Here is a 14,966-nt window from a genome sequence, read left to right as displayed (position 1 = left end):
ATGTCACTTCTGCAAACAGATGAGGTATTTTTGTTGCGTGTGTGTCATATTCTGCTGTCTAGCCTTGAAGGTTCAGTATCATGGCCAAACGCCAACCAAGGTGACGAAGGAACCCATAGTTGCATCATCATAAGCTTGGCTGCCTGCCTGGTTGTGGGATGTTTCTCGGCAACACGGATTCTTCATCCTCCGCGGTGGGCTCCATGTGCCTTGGTACAGGAAGACTTGCGTGGAATAAGTCGTCCATCTCCTCCAACGTGCGACCTTTGGTCTCTGGGTACAACATGTAGATGATCTTAAGTCACTGTCAGTCTGGTTTCCGTGTATACGTGTGATGGTTCATGTAGCACTTACAGGAATGCAGATGACTGTAATGGCAAAAAGAAGAAGTAGATGTTAGATCCAATGGTGTCAATTCCTACAGGCCAGACCTGAGCTACCACAATAGACCCGATAGCGCCAGCCGAGGCGGAGAAGTTCAGCCCACGGGCACGGATGGCCGTTGGGAATATCTGCCCGAGAATTAGCGTTTCCTAGCTTGTCATAACATGCATCTTCGGCACCTACCTCGGACGCGTAGACCCAGGCCGTCGGTCCAAATCCAAGGCTGTATCCGATCGCATAGACGAAGATGAAGACGACGCAGGTGAGGTCGGACGCCCGGTTCTGGTTATCGGGATAGACTTGGCCCAGCACGGCGTTGACGAGCAAGCCCAAGCTCATAGCCACGCACCCAGCGACCAACGTCGTCCGCCGACCCAGCCGGTCGATGAGCAGCATCTCAATGACCGTCATGACAATCTTCAGGGTGGACTCGATGCCGCCGGCCAGCAAGGACACGCGGGTGCCCAGCCCCAGCTTGAAGAAGAAAGTGGGCAAGTAATACTTCATAGCGGTCGCACCGCACATCTGGGCCATGAACTGGAGCAAAGACGCGCGCCATAGCCGGTCGAAGAGGTGGCGCTCTCGAAACAGTGAGAGCCAGTCCAGACCCGACAGGCGGTAGGCCGTCACGGACTCTTGGATCTCGTTGAGTTCGTCGTCGATCTGGGTGTTGGTGAAGCTCCCCTCGCGTAACCAGTGCAGCGACAGATGCGCTTCTTTGGAGTGACCGTGCTCGATGAGCCATCGAGGAGTCTCGGGGAGGAAGGGGAGGCCCGCGGCGAACATCAGGGCTGGGATGAGAACGACGGCAGCGGAAAACCTCCACGAGACGTAAACCTGATAGGGCGTTTCCATCCAGAAGGTGACGCCATAACCGACCCTGCAAATCATCAGCATCGTGACTGATTCCATAGTAAAGACGGGCGAGGCACCACTTACCAGAAGCCGCTGGCTAAACCGGCAACGAACCCGACATGGTTCAGCACCACATACTTACCACGCTGTCCAGCCGGTGCCACCTCACTAAACGGTTATTAGTGCGGCTTTGAATTTGAACCAAGGTTCGATGTAGAGGCGTAGGGATGATGACTTACGCCTGATAAAGAGGCACCGAAGTCGACACCATGGCGACGCCAAGGCCACAGATAATGCGCCCTACAATCATCATGGCATAGGCCCGAGGCGCCGTCGCGCCAGCCTCGAAGCCCGTGCCGACGGCTAGGACGGCGGTGCCGATGAGGGCAGCGTACCGTCTACCGAGACGGTCACTGGCCGGGTGAGAGATGAAGACGTAGCTGATCCAGGTGCCCAGATAGTAGATGGCGGTGATGACGCCCTTGCGTGCCGCCGTCAGGTTGCCCATTTCGTGGACGAACCCCGGATGCACCTGGATGGACGACAAGATGCCGACATTGTACCTGGAAAACGTGGTGAGCATCGTGGGAAATCATTCTGAACGGCCTTTACTCACCCCCATACAAAAGAGCCGACTGCGAGGAAGATGCACAAAAGATACAACCGTACAACTGCCTGGGTGAATATCGCCATTGTTGGGCTGGTCGAAATGGTACTTTCGGCTTCACTCTTCGATGTCTAGGTGGCAGACCGCTGGGGCGTCGGGTCAGGATCCCCACGGCCATTTATCGAAGGGTGCAGTACGGCACAGAGATGATGAGGGGTCTACGCCCGCCATTCGTTGCCCAGATATGCCGTCCCCTCCTTGCGATATGCGGACAGGGGTTTGGCTGCAGGCTGGCCAGGGTTGCTTTTGGGGGGGCTGCGGGAGGCGGGGTTCCCTTCCTAACCCAGCCTGCCCGTCCGGAGCCAAGACAGGCGGGTGGTGTTTATTAGATTAACGTGCACATCCGGCAAAACCCCGAAACTCGCGTCATGCCCAGGAAAACAAGGCCATCGGAACGGGCTGCGAAGGACTGATTGGGATGCGTAGTGGTCAGGGGCAATAACGTGTATGTATATCAGGGGCCTCGCCCCGATCACAAACACCGTTGGTCGGGCATCAAAGTCATCTTCCACCACCTGCAATTGCCGCGAGCCAAGACTCTGAGCTGTTGCCAACATGACCACCTCTCGAGATCGAACAAGTGCCAACAGCCAATGCGGGGACGAGTCGACCCACCCTCGACGACACCCGCCATCAAGATCAACGGATGTGCGCTGGAGAGACCTCCCCAACAAAGACCAACTATTCGTCCTCGCCCTCTGCCGCTTATCGGAACCACTATCCAACGTCTGTCTGCTGCCCTACATCTTCTACCTGGTGCGCTCGGTGCTGCCTCCGGCAAATGAAAATGCCCCGTCGGTCTCGGATCCAGACGTAGAAGCGGCCCGCGTCTCCACATATCCCGGCCTCCTGGTCGCCGCCTTCCCGCTGGCCCAATTCTTCGTCAGCTTGCCCTGGGGCTGGCTTTCGGACCGCCACGGCCGGCGCGTCTCCATATTGGCCGGGCTCGCTCTCTCCGTGCTGGCCAACGTCGGCTTCGGGCTGTCGCGGTCGCTGGGCGCGCTGCTGTTCTGGCGCGTCCTGGCCGGACTGGGCAACGGAAATGTAGGCATCATGCGCACCGTCACGGCCGAGATCGTGCGCGAGCGCCGCTTCCAGACCAAGGCGTTTCTGCTGCTGCCGCTCGTCTTCAACTCGGGCATGGTGCTCAGTCTCGCACTGGGCGGGTGGCTGGCCGAGCCGGTAACGAACCTCCCTTGGCTGTTTGGACCCAGCGGCGTGTTCAACGTTGGTGGCAATCCAGAGGGTGTTCGGTGGGCTGTTTCGTATCCTTACGCGCTACCCGCTTTGATGAATGCCATGGCTTTAGCCTTTACTCTATTCTTTGCCATGCTAGGTCTGCGCGAAACATTACCGGGCAAAGAAACTGCCGAAGACTGGGGACTCAGAATCGGGCGTTCATTGTCTGCGCGATTCCAGGCCTATCTGTATCCCCGAAGTGGGGGAGGATATACGACAGTCGAGAGCCATGACAGCGAGCTTTTGATAGAGGGAGGAGACCAAGAGGAAAAAGGACCGGCCGCAGATGTTGGGCCACCAATGAAGGCAGTGCCAAAACCCTTTAAACAGATCTGGACACGAGAGGTCCTTGCATCTCTTGTCTCATTTGGGCTTTTACCCTTGCACAACTCGGCGTTTATGCACATATTCCCCGTCTACCTCAGCAGCCCACCCGCGAACAATACCGAAGCCACCATCTTCGCCTTCACCGGGGGTCTCGGTCTAAGGTCCGCGTCCATCGGCATCTGGCTGTCCAGCTTCGGAGTATGCGGTATTCTGCTCCAGCTGTTCATCTATCCCCGGATCCAAGCTCGAATCGGCACTCGAGGCGTCTTCCGCGTTGCGCTCTTTCTCTTTCCCGTTACCTATGCGGTAGCGCCCTATCTCTCCCTGGTAGTCGGGGACAGTGTGGCACGATACATACTACTGGGCCTCGTCGTCTGCGCCCAGATCATGGCGCGAACAATGGCGATCCCCAGCACCGTCATCCTGCTGACGGAGTCGGCGCCCGACAAGTCTGTTCTGGGCACCATACATGGGGCCGGCAACATGCTGGCCAGTTTCGCGAGGGCTGTCGGACCCGCGCTCGGAGGCTGGGTCTTCGCCCTAGGGGTGGAGGAGGGGGTTGTAGGTCTCGTGTGGTGGTTGTATCTTGTAATAGTCGCAGCATCGGCACTTACGTGGTCACTTTATATAGATAGGGGTTAGAAGTTGGTTGCATTACTAGAGGGTATAGATGGTTTCCAGACATTATGGGGTGGGAGCCAGGAGTCTTGACGAATATTAGGTACATCTCTTAGTAAATAGCTATCTCGTTTCTAGAGGCAGCTTTATATTATTATAATTAATGTTGTATTACTACGAGCTAGTAAAAAAGCGTCCTAGTACAGGCTGTACATTCGTTATAGAAAATAAAAAAACAGTATAAAAAGAAGAAAAAATACGATCCAAGAGTTGGTGGTGTGGTAGGAATGGGTTGTACTTACTTGCCTCCTGCAATGTTTTTGGTAGTTTGTGGGAGGATTTTCAACTCTTTTTGTGCTTTTGTATCAGTGGTAAGCAAGGAGCACTGGGGAGACAGCACAGCAAACGCAGAAGAAACAGAGAAACAGCAACTTCTTGTTAGTGGAAGTGTATGTTGCCGGTTCGGGAATGCTGGGTACCGTATTCGAACGCCTGTTTAGTGTGTTAGCACTGAAGTTTGGACTTATCAGATCTTCCACTGAGCCACCAACCCTTTGAATCGCTGTTGAAATATCGGCGACTAATTGGGCGTTATAAGGTTGGTCACAAGTGGTTGGACAGTTAGTGAATTATAGTAATATGATATCTATACACTTTGGGTGATGAGGTTGGTAACAAGCGGTTGGATAGTTGGTGAATTGTGGTTACATGTCATCTACGCAATCTGGGTTGTGAGGTTGGGGACAAGTAATGCTAGTGACATATCAGCTTCCAATACTAGGCTACGGTCTTGGGGAGTAGGCATTGACAGGTCGCGGGCCTGATGGTGGCATATAAACTCACCTTCGGGCTACCAGGCCACGAACTGCCAACGTGTCACTTGTCACTCCAGGATTACGTGATTAAGGACAAAGAAGCCGCCGCCTCCGAGGAATAATGATGACTTGTCATAGATCAATGATGGGTTACAAGACTACGGGAAAGGGATTAACGAACTCTAGCTGAGGTCGCTAGGCATATCAACCATTGGTTTTGCTTGTGGTATTCTGGACAAAGGGGATCTACCTTTCACATGCGTCATGGGCAATACATACCACATCCTAATCTACATTCCTTTACTTCCCCGTCCATCACTAAGAAACTTGATTCCTGGCGATCAATCTTGTATATTGGTTCGTCAATGGATTCCATCTGCATCGCAAGTCTACACATGAAACATGCCCTCATAAGGTAGGATATCAACAACTCGATTGTTATCTTTCTTCTGTCTAATGCTGAGGTACGGGCAGCACTATAGTCAGGCGCTTTTGGCCTGCTAATATCAAGCTTCTGTCTGTGGCCAAGCGTATGGAACCTTTCGTGCAAGATACTCAGGAGCAGTATTGGTCCGACGGGCTGTAGGAAGTCTTTTGATGCCAGCGTGCTTTGACTAGTACTTGAGTCGTCACTTGCCCCACCCAATTACAAACAAACATCCACTCCCTTTTCACCGCAGTCGTCACCAACCGTAACAGACACAGCTGAACTGCATATGAGCCCTGATAAACGCAGCAATTCTCAATCAATCCAGCGAAAGCGTCGGATCTTTGGTAGTATAGTGGTCAGTATGCGAGCTTGTCATTACAAATGATTCGCTCGAGACCGGGGTTCAATTCCCCGCCAGAGAGTACTTTTTTGAGCTTTTCTCATGATGTATTTTTGGTGTTTTTGCCCATGCATCGAAAACTATTTGAATCCTGCTGCCTTTTCCTCCAGTTTGTGCCAGTTCCTCCCAGTTCCCTGACTACTTCCAAGCTCTTGGTATCATGACCCAACCTTGACGTGTGTTAGCGTTTGTATCATGGGATAAGCCCGGTTGCTTCCATCCAGAAACGGATTGTCTAGCGCCCAATTCTTTGGTAGTATAGTGGTCAGTATGCGAGCTTGTCAACGATCTCTATGATCAGATCCGCTCGAGACCGGGGTTCAATTCCCCGCCAGAGAGTCCTATGTCGCAATCATCCTTTTTTGTGCTTTTGGGCACTGTTTCTGATGCTGGTCTCGCTGTTTTTCTCTCCGATATTGTCGAACCAAAGTTTCTGCAGGTTCTCAAGCGTCACATGTGGGCCGCAGTAACAGCTAAAAGCCCGAAGGTGTTTTCTTGTTTGTGAGTAGTATGGTTGGTGGGGGTATCAGTGTCTAATTCATCAGGGGGTATCTCGAAGAGTAAAAATAGCTTCCACCGTTGGCTTGACGTTCGTCCGTCAAGGGGCAAACACCAACAGGCTGGGGAAACAAAAACAAAAGAATACAATAAAGCAAAACGTCGTGCAGTCATCACGATGTCTTTCGCGTGCATTCTCCTCGTTGGGAGCCTGCGCGTGACCTCTCTTCCCCTCTATTGGGGATCATCGTTATATCAGCCCGCCACGAGAACCGGAATCTATCTGGACACCGTGCCGAGCCTCGATTCGCCGGATGATGAATGCCGCACTCTCCTCGTGCCATTCCGTCTCGACACAGGGCCCCATGGGAGGGGAGAGGCCATCCATGGGATTCGACATGGACGATACCGACGGAGGTGGCCTCTCAGGAAGCGTCTTCATAAGGTCGAGCCTTGTCGTCGGCGCGCGCACCGGCCTGTGCGACATGGCCGTGTTCGAACGGCACCGCGTCACCGGTGATGGTGGTGCCCGTTTTGGTATCCTGGCGGACTGCGACCGGACAAGCGGCGTCGGCGAGTGCAGCGGTGGTGAGCAATCAACTTCGGATCGGAAGGACACCGATTTGCGCCGGTTAGGCGGCGGCGGCGTCGGTGCGTGGCTCCTACATGAGGCGACGCTCTCGGACCTCCTCAACAGCGGCGTTGGCGAGTTCAAAGAGGTAGGCGAGCGAATCGATGACATAGCCGTATCCGACCGGATCGAAATCTGCTTCAGTAGCGCCCTCTTGGGGCAAGCTGGTACTGGCGTGGCCGTGTTGTTGCGGGGTATTGGCTTCATCACTGATGAGTTAGTGGTGGCGGTATCCACCGGGTATAGTTGCTTGTTGTTGTTATTGTTGCCGCGGTCATCGTATAGCGGCAGTGTCGGCGCGCCATTCTGAAACCGCTTGGGGACGAATGTCTTATACATGTGGTGGCGGAAGGTCGCCGTGGTCCCGAATATAAGCATGAGGGCGATTCCGGGCGTGTTACCGGGAATGAAAAAGTACATGGCTGTCCTTGCCCGTTCGACGCTCAGGTCCGGACCGTCGGCGGTGCTCGTTGCCGCAGCTACGATGTTGCCAACCCCCTTCTTGCCGCTGGTGGCAAACTGTTGAAATACTGTAACGGTCACCTGGAATAGCCTGATATTGTTTATGAAATCAGCCTAGCGTCCCCCAGAAAAGATGTAGTACGAGATACTTACGCGAGCCTGACAAAGGCGACAAAAAAGCGCGTCATAACCCAACGATCGTAGATGTATTTACACCATAAGCGTGTAAATGGTCTGCGCCGGTGGCTTCTCGGCCCCAAATTCGGCTCAGTTGAGGCGGCCCGCCCGGGATCGAAGCGCAGCAACATGCGCTGAGTGTGGACGTATCGACCTAGAATGGCGAGCATGATGGTACTGCCAAGTCCTATGCTGAGCCACACTACACTTCATGTTAGCACGACTCGGGTGGTGCGTGTAAGTGTGATAAGATCTACTACGTACGTGGTAGATCGGTCAGAGCGATGAATGTGGATGTGTTGTTTTGGACAGCAGGCGCTCTTAGCAATGCCACCAGAATTAGTGGTAGCAGGACTGCAACTGCCTTTGCTGTGATGTTGAAATACTGCAGTTTTCTCTGCAGGTGGTATTTCTGTGTTAAGCCATAGACCGACTGTCCAAGTTCAGCTGCCCTGAAACGATATCAATGTCAACAATGCCACGCTCAGAAAACTGACGAACCCCAAGGGTGGAGTTACATACCAGAACAGGACCAACATGGATTCGACGTTGTAACAATAGAACTCTAAAGTCGATGTAAGCCAAGGCAGCTGGAAGCATTGAGTGGAAGATGAGACATACGGATGTAAAAAAGGACCAAGTCCGTCCCAGATGAGCCATTGGCGATATCATGGTCTGGGCTGTTTGGATTCGCCTGTTTAGCTGCGAATTGCGCTGTTACAACATCCTCGTACCAGCCAATGACATGTATCTGCTGGATGATGGACATGGCCGTGGCGATGAGTGAACAGAACGCGACGCAAGCGATGTCTAGATCGGCCAGTCGGTTAGTGTTGTTTCAGATCGGCTTGTCAACGATGGGGCATTGCACACTCACAAGACAGTCGCGCGTTGTGAGACCAGGCGAGCCATATCAACGTGATCAAGCAAGTTAGGCTAACGAAAGCAAATATGAGCGACAAGGCGGCCGGGCCCTCAGCTCCATGGGGAAGCTGCCCGGTCATGACCGGTACTCTCTCTTTCACTCCTTGCCGTCAAGGAAAGGAAACCAGCCGTCGTGAGGAACGGGAAACAGGAAGAGCAAAAGACCAGATCGGACGAGAAGCGAGCCATCACGCTGCGAACCATTGACACGATGCAGTCCGTTGGTAATATAGATAGAAGACAAACATGGGATGACAAGCAAAGCCCGAGGATGATCCTCGTGGACCATGCGGATGGCCATGCAGGCTTGACGGGCGGCGCGCTTTGATCTCGTCTTGGCCTTGTCCAGACCAGACGAGGCTCCCCACTACGGAGCAGGACCACCAAAAAGAATATTGCAGATGGACCTGCTCAAGCCCACCACGTACACACATGCATACATATTAGTCGAGATAGGCCGACATTGCGCAGGGCCGCTGTCTCCTGCGGCAGGGCCTCGACAGTATACATAAGCTAGGATTGGATGGATGGAGTCAATGGGAATGGCCCGAACAAAACGCGGTCGTGCCGTGGCGGGCGGTGTGATGGTGTGATCATGATGCCAGCGACGACGGGGGTGGTTCGCATACATACAGAAGGCGTAGCAGATAAGAGAATGACGGCGTAGATCAATACTACGCAGAGACGCGATCAGTGTGACGACCGGTTGCATCCGCGGGGGATTTGCGGTGCATTACTGCAACGGTTCGGGCATATGATGATACAACCCGAGATAAACTGCGATGGGACGAACGATACCCAGCGTGCGGAGTAGTTGCAACGCTTCGCTGCACGCGCCGTCGATTGAGGAAAAGTGCCTTGAAGACAGGACGTGTGTGGTGGAGACGGCAGATGGTGGTGTTCGCAGGATTCTTCACGCAATTCTGGTTGAGGTCCGAGCTGACTCGGCAATCTTCCCTATTGCAGGCAAGCGTGAAGGGTTGCAGCCTATGGCCACGATGTTTTGAAACAAGTGCAATACTCGGCATGGAGTTGGATATTCTCCATAACATCATCGTAAGCTTACTTCTAGGCAACCAGCAAAGCCCGATGGACGGTTGAGACCATTGAAATCGAGAAAAAAAAGTACGCTGCGGGGAATATTGATGCATCGTGCATGGCGCTATATCGATCTCAGAAGCACAAAGCTCCGACACAGATTTTCGAACTGCAGTCTATCGTCAGATCCGCAACTCGGCTTCGCGACATGGAGACAGAGAGGAAAGGCGAAGAGGGGAAACAAATGGGCAAGAAACGATACATGCGCATCAAAGGTGCGAACTGCTATGGCAACCGTAGGGGAACCTTGTCAACCAGCTATGTAAGTTTCATTCGGAAGACGGAAGGGTGAGCGGGTCAATAGAGTGGTAGAGATGGACGCGGATCGGGATTATGCTTGTTTATGCTTTGCGGAGGATGCCGTTCGAGGCCTGTCGTCCAACGAGCCTCGCTCATTACACCCCTGCCACGTGCCCGCGTGGCCTTGATTGAGAGCTTGCCAACAGCCCTGGCTCATCAAACATTAGATGAGTTTTGCCCATCCTTGCCCAGCAGAGCCAACTTGAATAGGCAACGCCAGAGTTCTTCACGAACCAAGACTCAGTCCCGTCTGGTCAGGGCATTGGCCACTATTGGACCACGCCTCCTTCCCGCAGTGTCCGTCACTCCATGGCAGATCGCGGCCTGTCAAATCCTAAATTCATGAATCGAAAGACAACATGGGAAGAGGTACATGCAGTGACTAGTGCACGGCCTGCATATAGTTGGTCCTTGATATTCGAGCATGCCGCTATCTTGGACCCCCACAGCCAAAGTAATTGGATACATATGTATTTATCATCATCTGCCTCGGTCGGATGAACGGGCAATTGTCTTTCTTGTGGGCTCTGCTTCGTCTGCCGAACAGGGCAGTCGGACTTTCTACCATTCAGATTTCCCCCGTTAGAGCGGCACCACGCTTGAAACTAGGAATGTGACAATCCACATGGATTGACGGCTTGCCATGATTGGAAAGCTCGATGGAGGAAGAAACTCTGGTCTTGCAGAGCAAGCGTAATAATATTAATTAAGCATGCTCTGATGTAATGTGTACCCTTTGCCATCTAACATCGACATCTCGACATAATGTGCCGAGACGCCTTCGACTCCCACCTAGAATTGCCCCTCATACGCATTGTGAGTACCCTGGAACGATGTTAGTAACTCGACAAGCGTGATGGCCCCTGATTCCCTGGCTTGGACTTACAGTCGTTAGAGACGGTGCATGTGAAGGGGCTTGCGCACTATTGGGAGGGCACGGTAGTCAGCATACACCAATGGCTACTTATCTTGTCCTCCTGCTATATGAACACAGTGAGACTAGGTAGTACTTACCACAGTAGGTCCGGTGTACCCGAGACCCCCACATTGACCAAACTGAGTCTGCTGCGAGCCGGGGGCTGTGGTGGTGGTAGTGGCAGCAGGCGGAGGCTGTTGAGCCGTCGTAGTCGTGGGCGGGGTGAGTTCCCACCTTCTCCCCCATTGCCGTTTTCGTTGCCAGATCCTGCCGTGAAGAGCTCAATGCTGTCGAAGATCTACATTGCCAGATGTTACAGTGTCAACAACTCTCCGCTTCACAAAGTCTAGTTCGTGAAGAGCTCGACGGAATCAAAGATCTGTTGACACAACCCCAACATATTAATCGAGATGATACAAGGAAAACAGCCAGCTGGCGGCGATGGGAGAGAAGCAGAAGGGGGTGGGGGACGGTGCAAGAGCAGGAGCAGGAACTTACGAAGTTGGGAGACAAGAAGGTAGCCCCACTGCTACCGGAAACAGCATTGATGACGACAGTATTGGCTCCAGCGACGAGTGTGCCGGCGGGGATGCTGAAGTCGTAGACTTCGTTGTTGCCGTGATAAGCGCCGCGGGTGACGCCGCGGCTGTCGATCTTGGGCGGCGAGGCGGGCGTGGTGGCGCTCCAGTTGTTGACCTTGACGCCCGGGCGTGCGCCGGCGAACGAGAGCGTAGTGGCGACGCGGAGCGTGGCGGCGCCCGCAGGGATCGAGTTCAGGTTGAACTTGATGGTGGCGGGGTCGTTGACGCTCTTGAATAGCGCCATCGGAAACTGGCCGACGGACGAGGAGCCCACCGTGTAGGTCACGGGCTTCCAGGCGGCCATGCGCGAGTCCGAGGGGTGCATGCGCTGCTGCTTGTCCGCGTTGAGGAAGCCGGTCGGCTGGCCGTCGAGGTCTCCGATGCTCCACACGGTGTTGCGGGCGGGAAGCGAGCTGGCGATGTTCTGGTTCTTCGTCTGCCCAGCTGACACGGTGACACTGGCGCTGGCGACCTTGTACTCGGTCTGGTATAGGACCATGGTGTAGGTACCTGGCTTCATGGCTGGCGAAGTGAAGGCGCCGTTAGAAGAGGCCTTGGTCCAGTACTGGGCGGCCGAGTTGTACCAGTGGATGACGGTCTCAAACTTGCTTGCGACGCCCGAGGCAGTGCCCGACACATAACCACGAGAGCCCTTCGGCACATATCCCTGCACATTGAGCTGGCCCCAGAAAGAGTCATCAAATCCTTTGGCAGTGGGCACACCCGAGCGGGAAAAGGTCATCATGTAAGGCCCGTGCAGGACGTTGGTGCGCCATGCTTCGGTTTGGACATGGCCGCTGTTCATGTAATTGTACAGGTTGGTCGCAGCCCCGGCGTTATTGGACTCGATATCCCGGAAGAACGGGCCGCCCGACGAAGACTCTGGTTGCGGGGTGAGCATGCAGACATGCATCTGGTCCGAGCCGCCAAAGACACACTGGGCGTCCTTGTCGATGAAACGGGTGCTGGAGTAGAACTTGGACCGCGTTTGCCCGTTCACAACGAAGACGTCTGAGCCCTCGACGGTGGATGAACTGCCAGACGTGGTAGACACAGCCCCGTAGGGATACTCGCTGGGCAACTGTGCCGAATTGAGCCGCGCGATGAACCGCAGCTCGCCAATGGATGGCTCGGCCGAGATATAGGTGGCCATGTGGATGGTGCTGTCTCCAGACCTGACCACCAGGTAGTGCGTCAAGGTCGACGTCTGGCAAGTGATCTTGACATACTGGTTGTTGATGGTGGTGGCGCTGACGGTCGCCGATCCGAGACCCGAGGAGATGTGACTGCCTTGGCGGTCTTGCAGTTCAACGCCACGGAACTTGATCGACGTGATATCGCAGCTTCCCCCGTTGACGGTGAAAGTGAGGGGGTTGCTCGAGCCTGCATCCACGACGTAGTTGTTGCCCGACTTTGTGAATCCAAAGGCAGCGAAGGCAGAAGAGGCGAAGGCGAGGACCGCCAAGCAGGGCACCTGGAGAAGCATGGTCACAACAAGTCTGTGACGAGGGTTCCCAGACTTAAGCGTAGGGAAGTGAGCCGGAACGAAGCCATCATGTCGCCGGTTTGCGAGCTTTCGTCAACTTATACATAGATTGACCATATGCCGATGCGCACGCCTTCTTGTCCCACCTGCTGCGAATTGCAGGTGTATGGCCCCGGAATTGGTCGTGAAGCAGGCCAAGTCCCGGTTTACGGCAATTAGAGGACGCTGCGTTGATTGGCGGAATCACAGCATTGTCAGTGGAGCGAACAAGGGATGTGTGTGCCCCCTAAGCTGGTAGGCCGTAGGCCTTGTATGGGCAATTTGCCAAAAGAGGCAACGGAGGGACGGCGCGAGTCGGTCAACTCACCACGTCAAGCAGGTCAAACTACGGGATCACCTAGTGCCTGTTGCATTGCAGCGAGTTTCGCCTTGGTACGGATGAAATGATTGATGGGAATTGAGATCGAGGCCGTTGAGTGCCGAATGGGATATCGGGCAGGTGAGTGAGTTTGTGCAGCACGTCCCTGCATTGAACTGCGCCCTTGCGGCCCTTGCCTGTTGCGGAAGACCTCGCGACGGGGGGCAGGGTGGTATGATTTATCCATACCACCGTCGTTTCGCCCGGGGCGCAATACACGGTTCTAATGGTTGGTGGACAAACGCGACCGAACCACACAACAGCAAAAACACATCGCAGGCATGCCTCACACCGCATGAGGCTCATTGGCTCATTGCGCGCAACTATTGCGGTCCTCAGACTACATCGTCAGCTGCTGATCCGATTGAACATGATGAACTGGCTGCTTCCATTGTGGGCACACGCGTCTGCAGGTTGTGAGGGAGGCTTAGGTTTCGCGGGACAAGTAGATTGCATTTCGAGTGATAGTACTGCGGCGGACTATGCTGCTGTCTCCTCCGGCTTCTTGATGCTGACTTGGTACTTCTCGGCCCATTCTGTGAACTCGTCCTTCTGCCCAGCCCAAGACTTCATCAGCATCTCGGACACGGCAAAGGCGTCGAAGAAGCACGCATCCATGGCATCGTCAATCGGGCCAGGCTCCAGCTCGTAGAATGCGCAGGCCAATTCATTGAATTTGTTGGGGAGTCGCCGGAGTATAGGGATAAACTCATCCAGCCGGCGCACAATTGGGCTACCGGCCGAGGCCGGTAATGCCGGTAGAGTCTTGAGCCTCCGTTTGACAACGGCCGAATACAGCAAGGTCGTCAGGCGGAGCCTCTTGAGGCATGAATCCAGCCGCTCGCCCACTTTGTCCGGATCGTCCTTTGGTATATGCCTTGTGCTCATGAGGTCGTCTAGTGCATCCTGGGTATCTTGCACAGACAGGCTCGTCGCATCAAGCTGGTGGGCGACGTATTCAACCTCGTCTTCCTCGTCTTCATCATCGGCTTCCTCGCCCTCTTCCTTCCACTCTTTAAGCTCATCAAGCACGTCTTTCAGGGTGTCCCTATACTGCTCCACTTTCTTCACCAGCAAGCCTGCTATGCCAAGATTCTTCAGAAGTATCACATCGTCACAGGCTGCCCAGATGACACCGGTAACCGTCATGCTTCCCAACCCGCCTTGGACTCCATTCTTCTTCTCCGGTGGCAGGACCTTGCCGTTCAGCGGTATTACGTCGACCAAAGTCTTCAGCTCTTTCAGAACCCGGTAGCACCTCCATGCCAGATCTTGGCGCGCGACAGCCGTATATCTGTCGGCGTCGCAGGCCTGTACCGCAGACGCAATACCCGGGATGGGGCCGCCGACGAGCTCCTTGAGCACCTTGACCACGGCAGAAGGCGTAAAGGGTTCGTTGATTATCAGCAGGGAGATCTTGGTGCTGTGGGCTCTGATAAGACTGGCCGAGTCGTGGGCGAGAGACAGGGCATCGATGGTCTGCGACTGCGGGGTGGATAGCGATGATGGCGGGGTAGTCACCACCGAAGAAGTTTTGTCGGTCGCGGCCGCGTGTAGGAGCGGCTCGAACTGGGAGATGAGTGCGCTCGCTGTTTGCACGATCTTCTCAAGGGCGTCGCTTGCGCCCGTAGGAGTGCTGGCGGTCGCCATGTTCTGCTCGGTTTCTCGGAGAGGCAGGCTGTTCGAAATCGCAGGTCCAAATCCGGTGTTCGTGTGTCGCAAGTCTCGGGGCTGCTTGTG

General features: G+C 54.5%; 5 protein-coding genes across 5 annotated transcripts; 1 reads left to right on the top strand and 4 right to left on the bottom strand.

The window, feature by feature from the left end:
• Positions 1 to 127: 127 nt before the first annotated feature.
• Positions 128 to 1,932, bottom strand: PG998_005060 (uncharacterized protein; the record flags this gene model as incomplete). The annotated part of the gene is made up of 6 exons (XM_066871878.1): positions 128 to 295; positions 423 to 512; positions 568 to 1,264; positions 1,324 to 1,407; positions 1,479 to 1,802; positions 1,856 to 1,932. 6 exons carry the CDS (start codon positions 1,930 to 1,932, stop codon positions 128 to 130), a joined length of 1,440 nt encoding a protein of 479 aa, XP_066731975.1.
• A 529-nt stretch (positions 1,933 to 2,461) lies between these two features.
• PG998_005059 (MFS general substrate transporter) lies at positions 2,462 to 4,114 on the top strand (the record flags this gene model as incomplete). Its single annotated transcript, XM_066871877.1, has 1 exon — positions 2,462 to 4,114. The coding sequence occupies one exon, from the start codon at positions 2,462 to 2,464 to the stop codon at positions 4,112 to 4,114; it is 1,653 nt and encodes a 550-aa protein (XP_066731974.1).
• Positions 4,115 to 6,483: 2,369 nt separating this feature from the next.
• On the bottom strand, positions 6,484 to 8,507 carry PG998_005058 (uncharacterized protein; the record flags this gene model as incomplete). Its single annotated transcript, XM_066871876.1, has 6 exons — positions 6,484 to 7,417; positions 7,480 to 7,705; positions 7,768 to 7,955; positions 8,026 to 8,068; positions 8,125 to 8,313; positions 8,381 to 8,507. The coding sequence occupies 6 exons, from the start codon at positions 8,505 to 8,507 to the stop codon at positions 6,484 to 6,486; spliced, it is 1,707 nt and encodes a 568-aa protein (XP_066731973.1).
• A 2,580-nt stretch (positions 8,508 to 11,087) lies between these two features.
• Positions 11,088 to 12,808, bottom strand: PG998_005057 (rhamnogalacturonase; the record flags this gene model as incomplete). The annotated part of the gene is made up of 2 exons (XM_066871875.1): positions 11,088 to 11,120; positions 11,240 to 12,808. 2 exons carry the CDS (start codon positions 12,806 to 12,808, stop codon positions 11,088 to 11,090), a joined length of 1,602 nt encoding a protein of 533 aa, XP_066731972.1.
• An 898-nt stretch (positions 12,809 to 13,706) lies between these two features.
• Positions 13,707 to 14,876, bottom strand: PG998_005056 (uncharacterized protein; the record flags this gene model as incomplete). The annotated part of the gene is made up of 1 exon (XM_066871874.1): positions 13,707 to 14,876. The coding sequence occupies one exon, from the start codon at positions 14,874 to 14,876 to the stop codon at positions 13,707 to 13,709; it is 1,170 nt and encodes a 389-aa protein (XP_066731971.1).
• Between the last annotated feature and the right edge of the window lie 90 nt (positions 14,877 to 14,966).

Source organism: Apiospora kogelbergensis (genome assembly GCF_038363985.1).
Source record: "Apiospora kogelbergensis strain CBS 113332 chromosome Unknown utg000003l_segment0_segment0, whole genome shotgun sequence".
Classification (NCBI taxonomy): Eukaryota; Fungi; Ascomycota; class Sordariomycetes; order Amphisphaeriales; family Apiosporaceae; genus Apiospora; species Apiospora kogelbergensis.
This window is presented reverse-complemented; position numbering and strand designations above follow the sequence as displayed.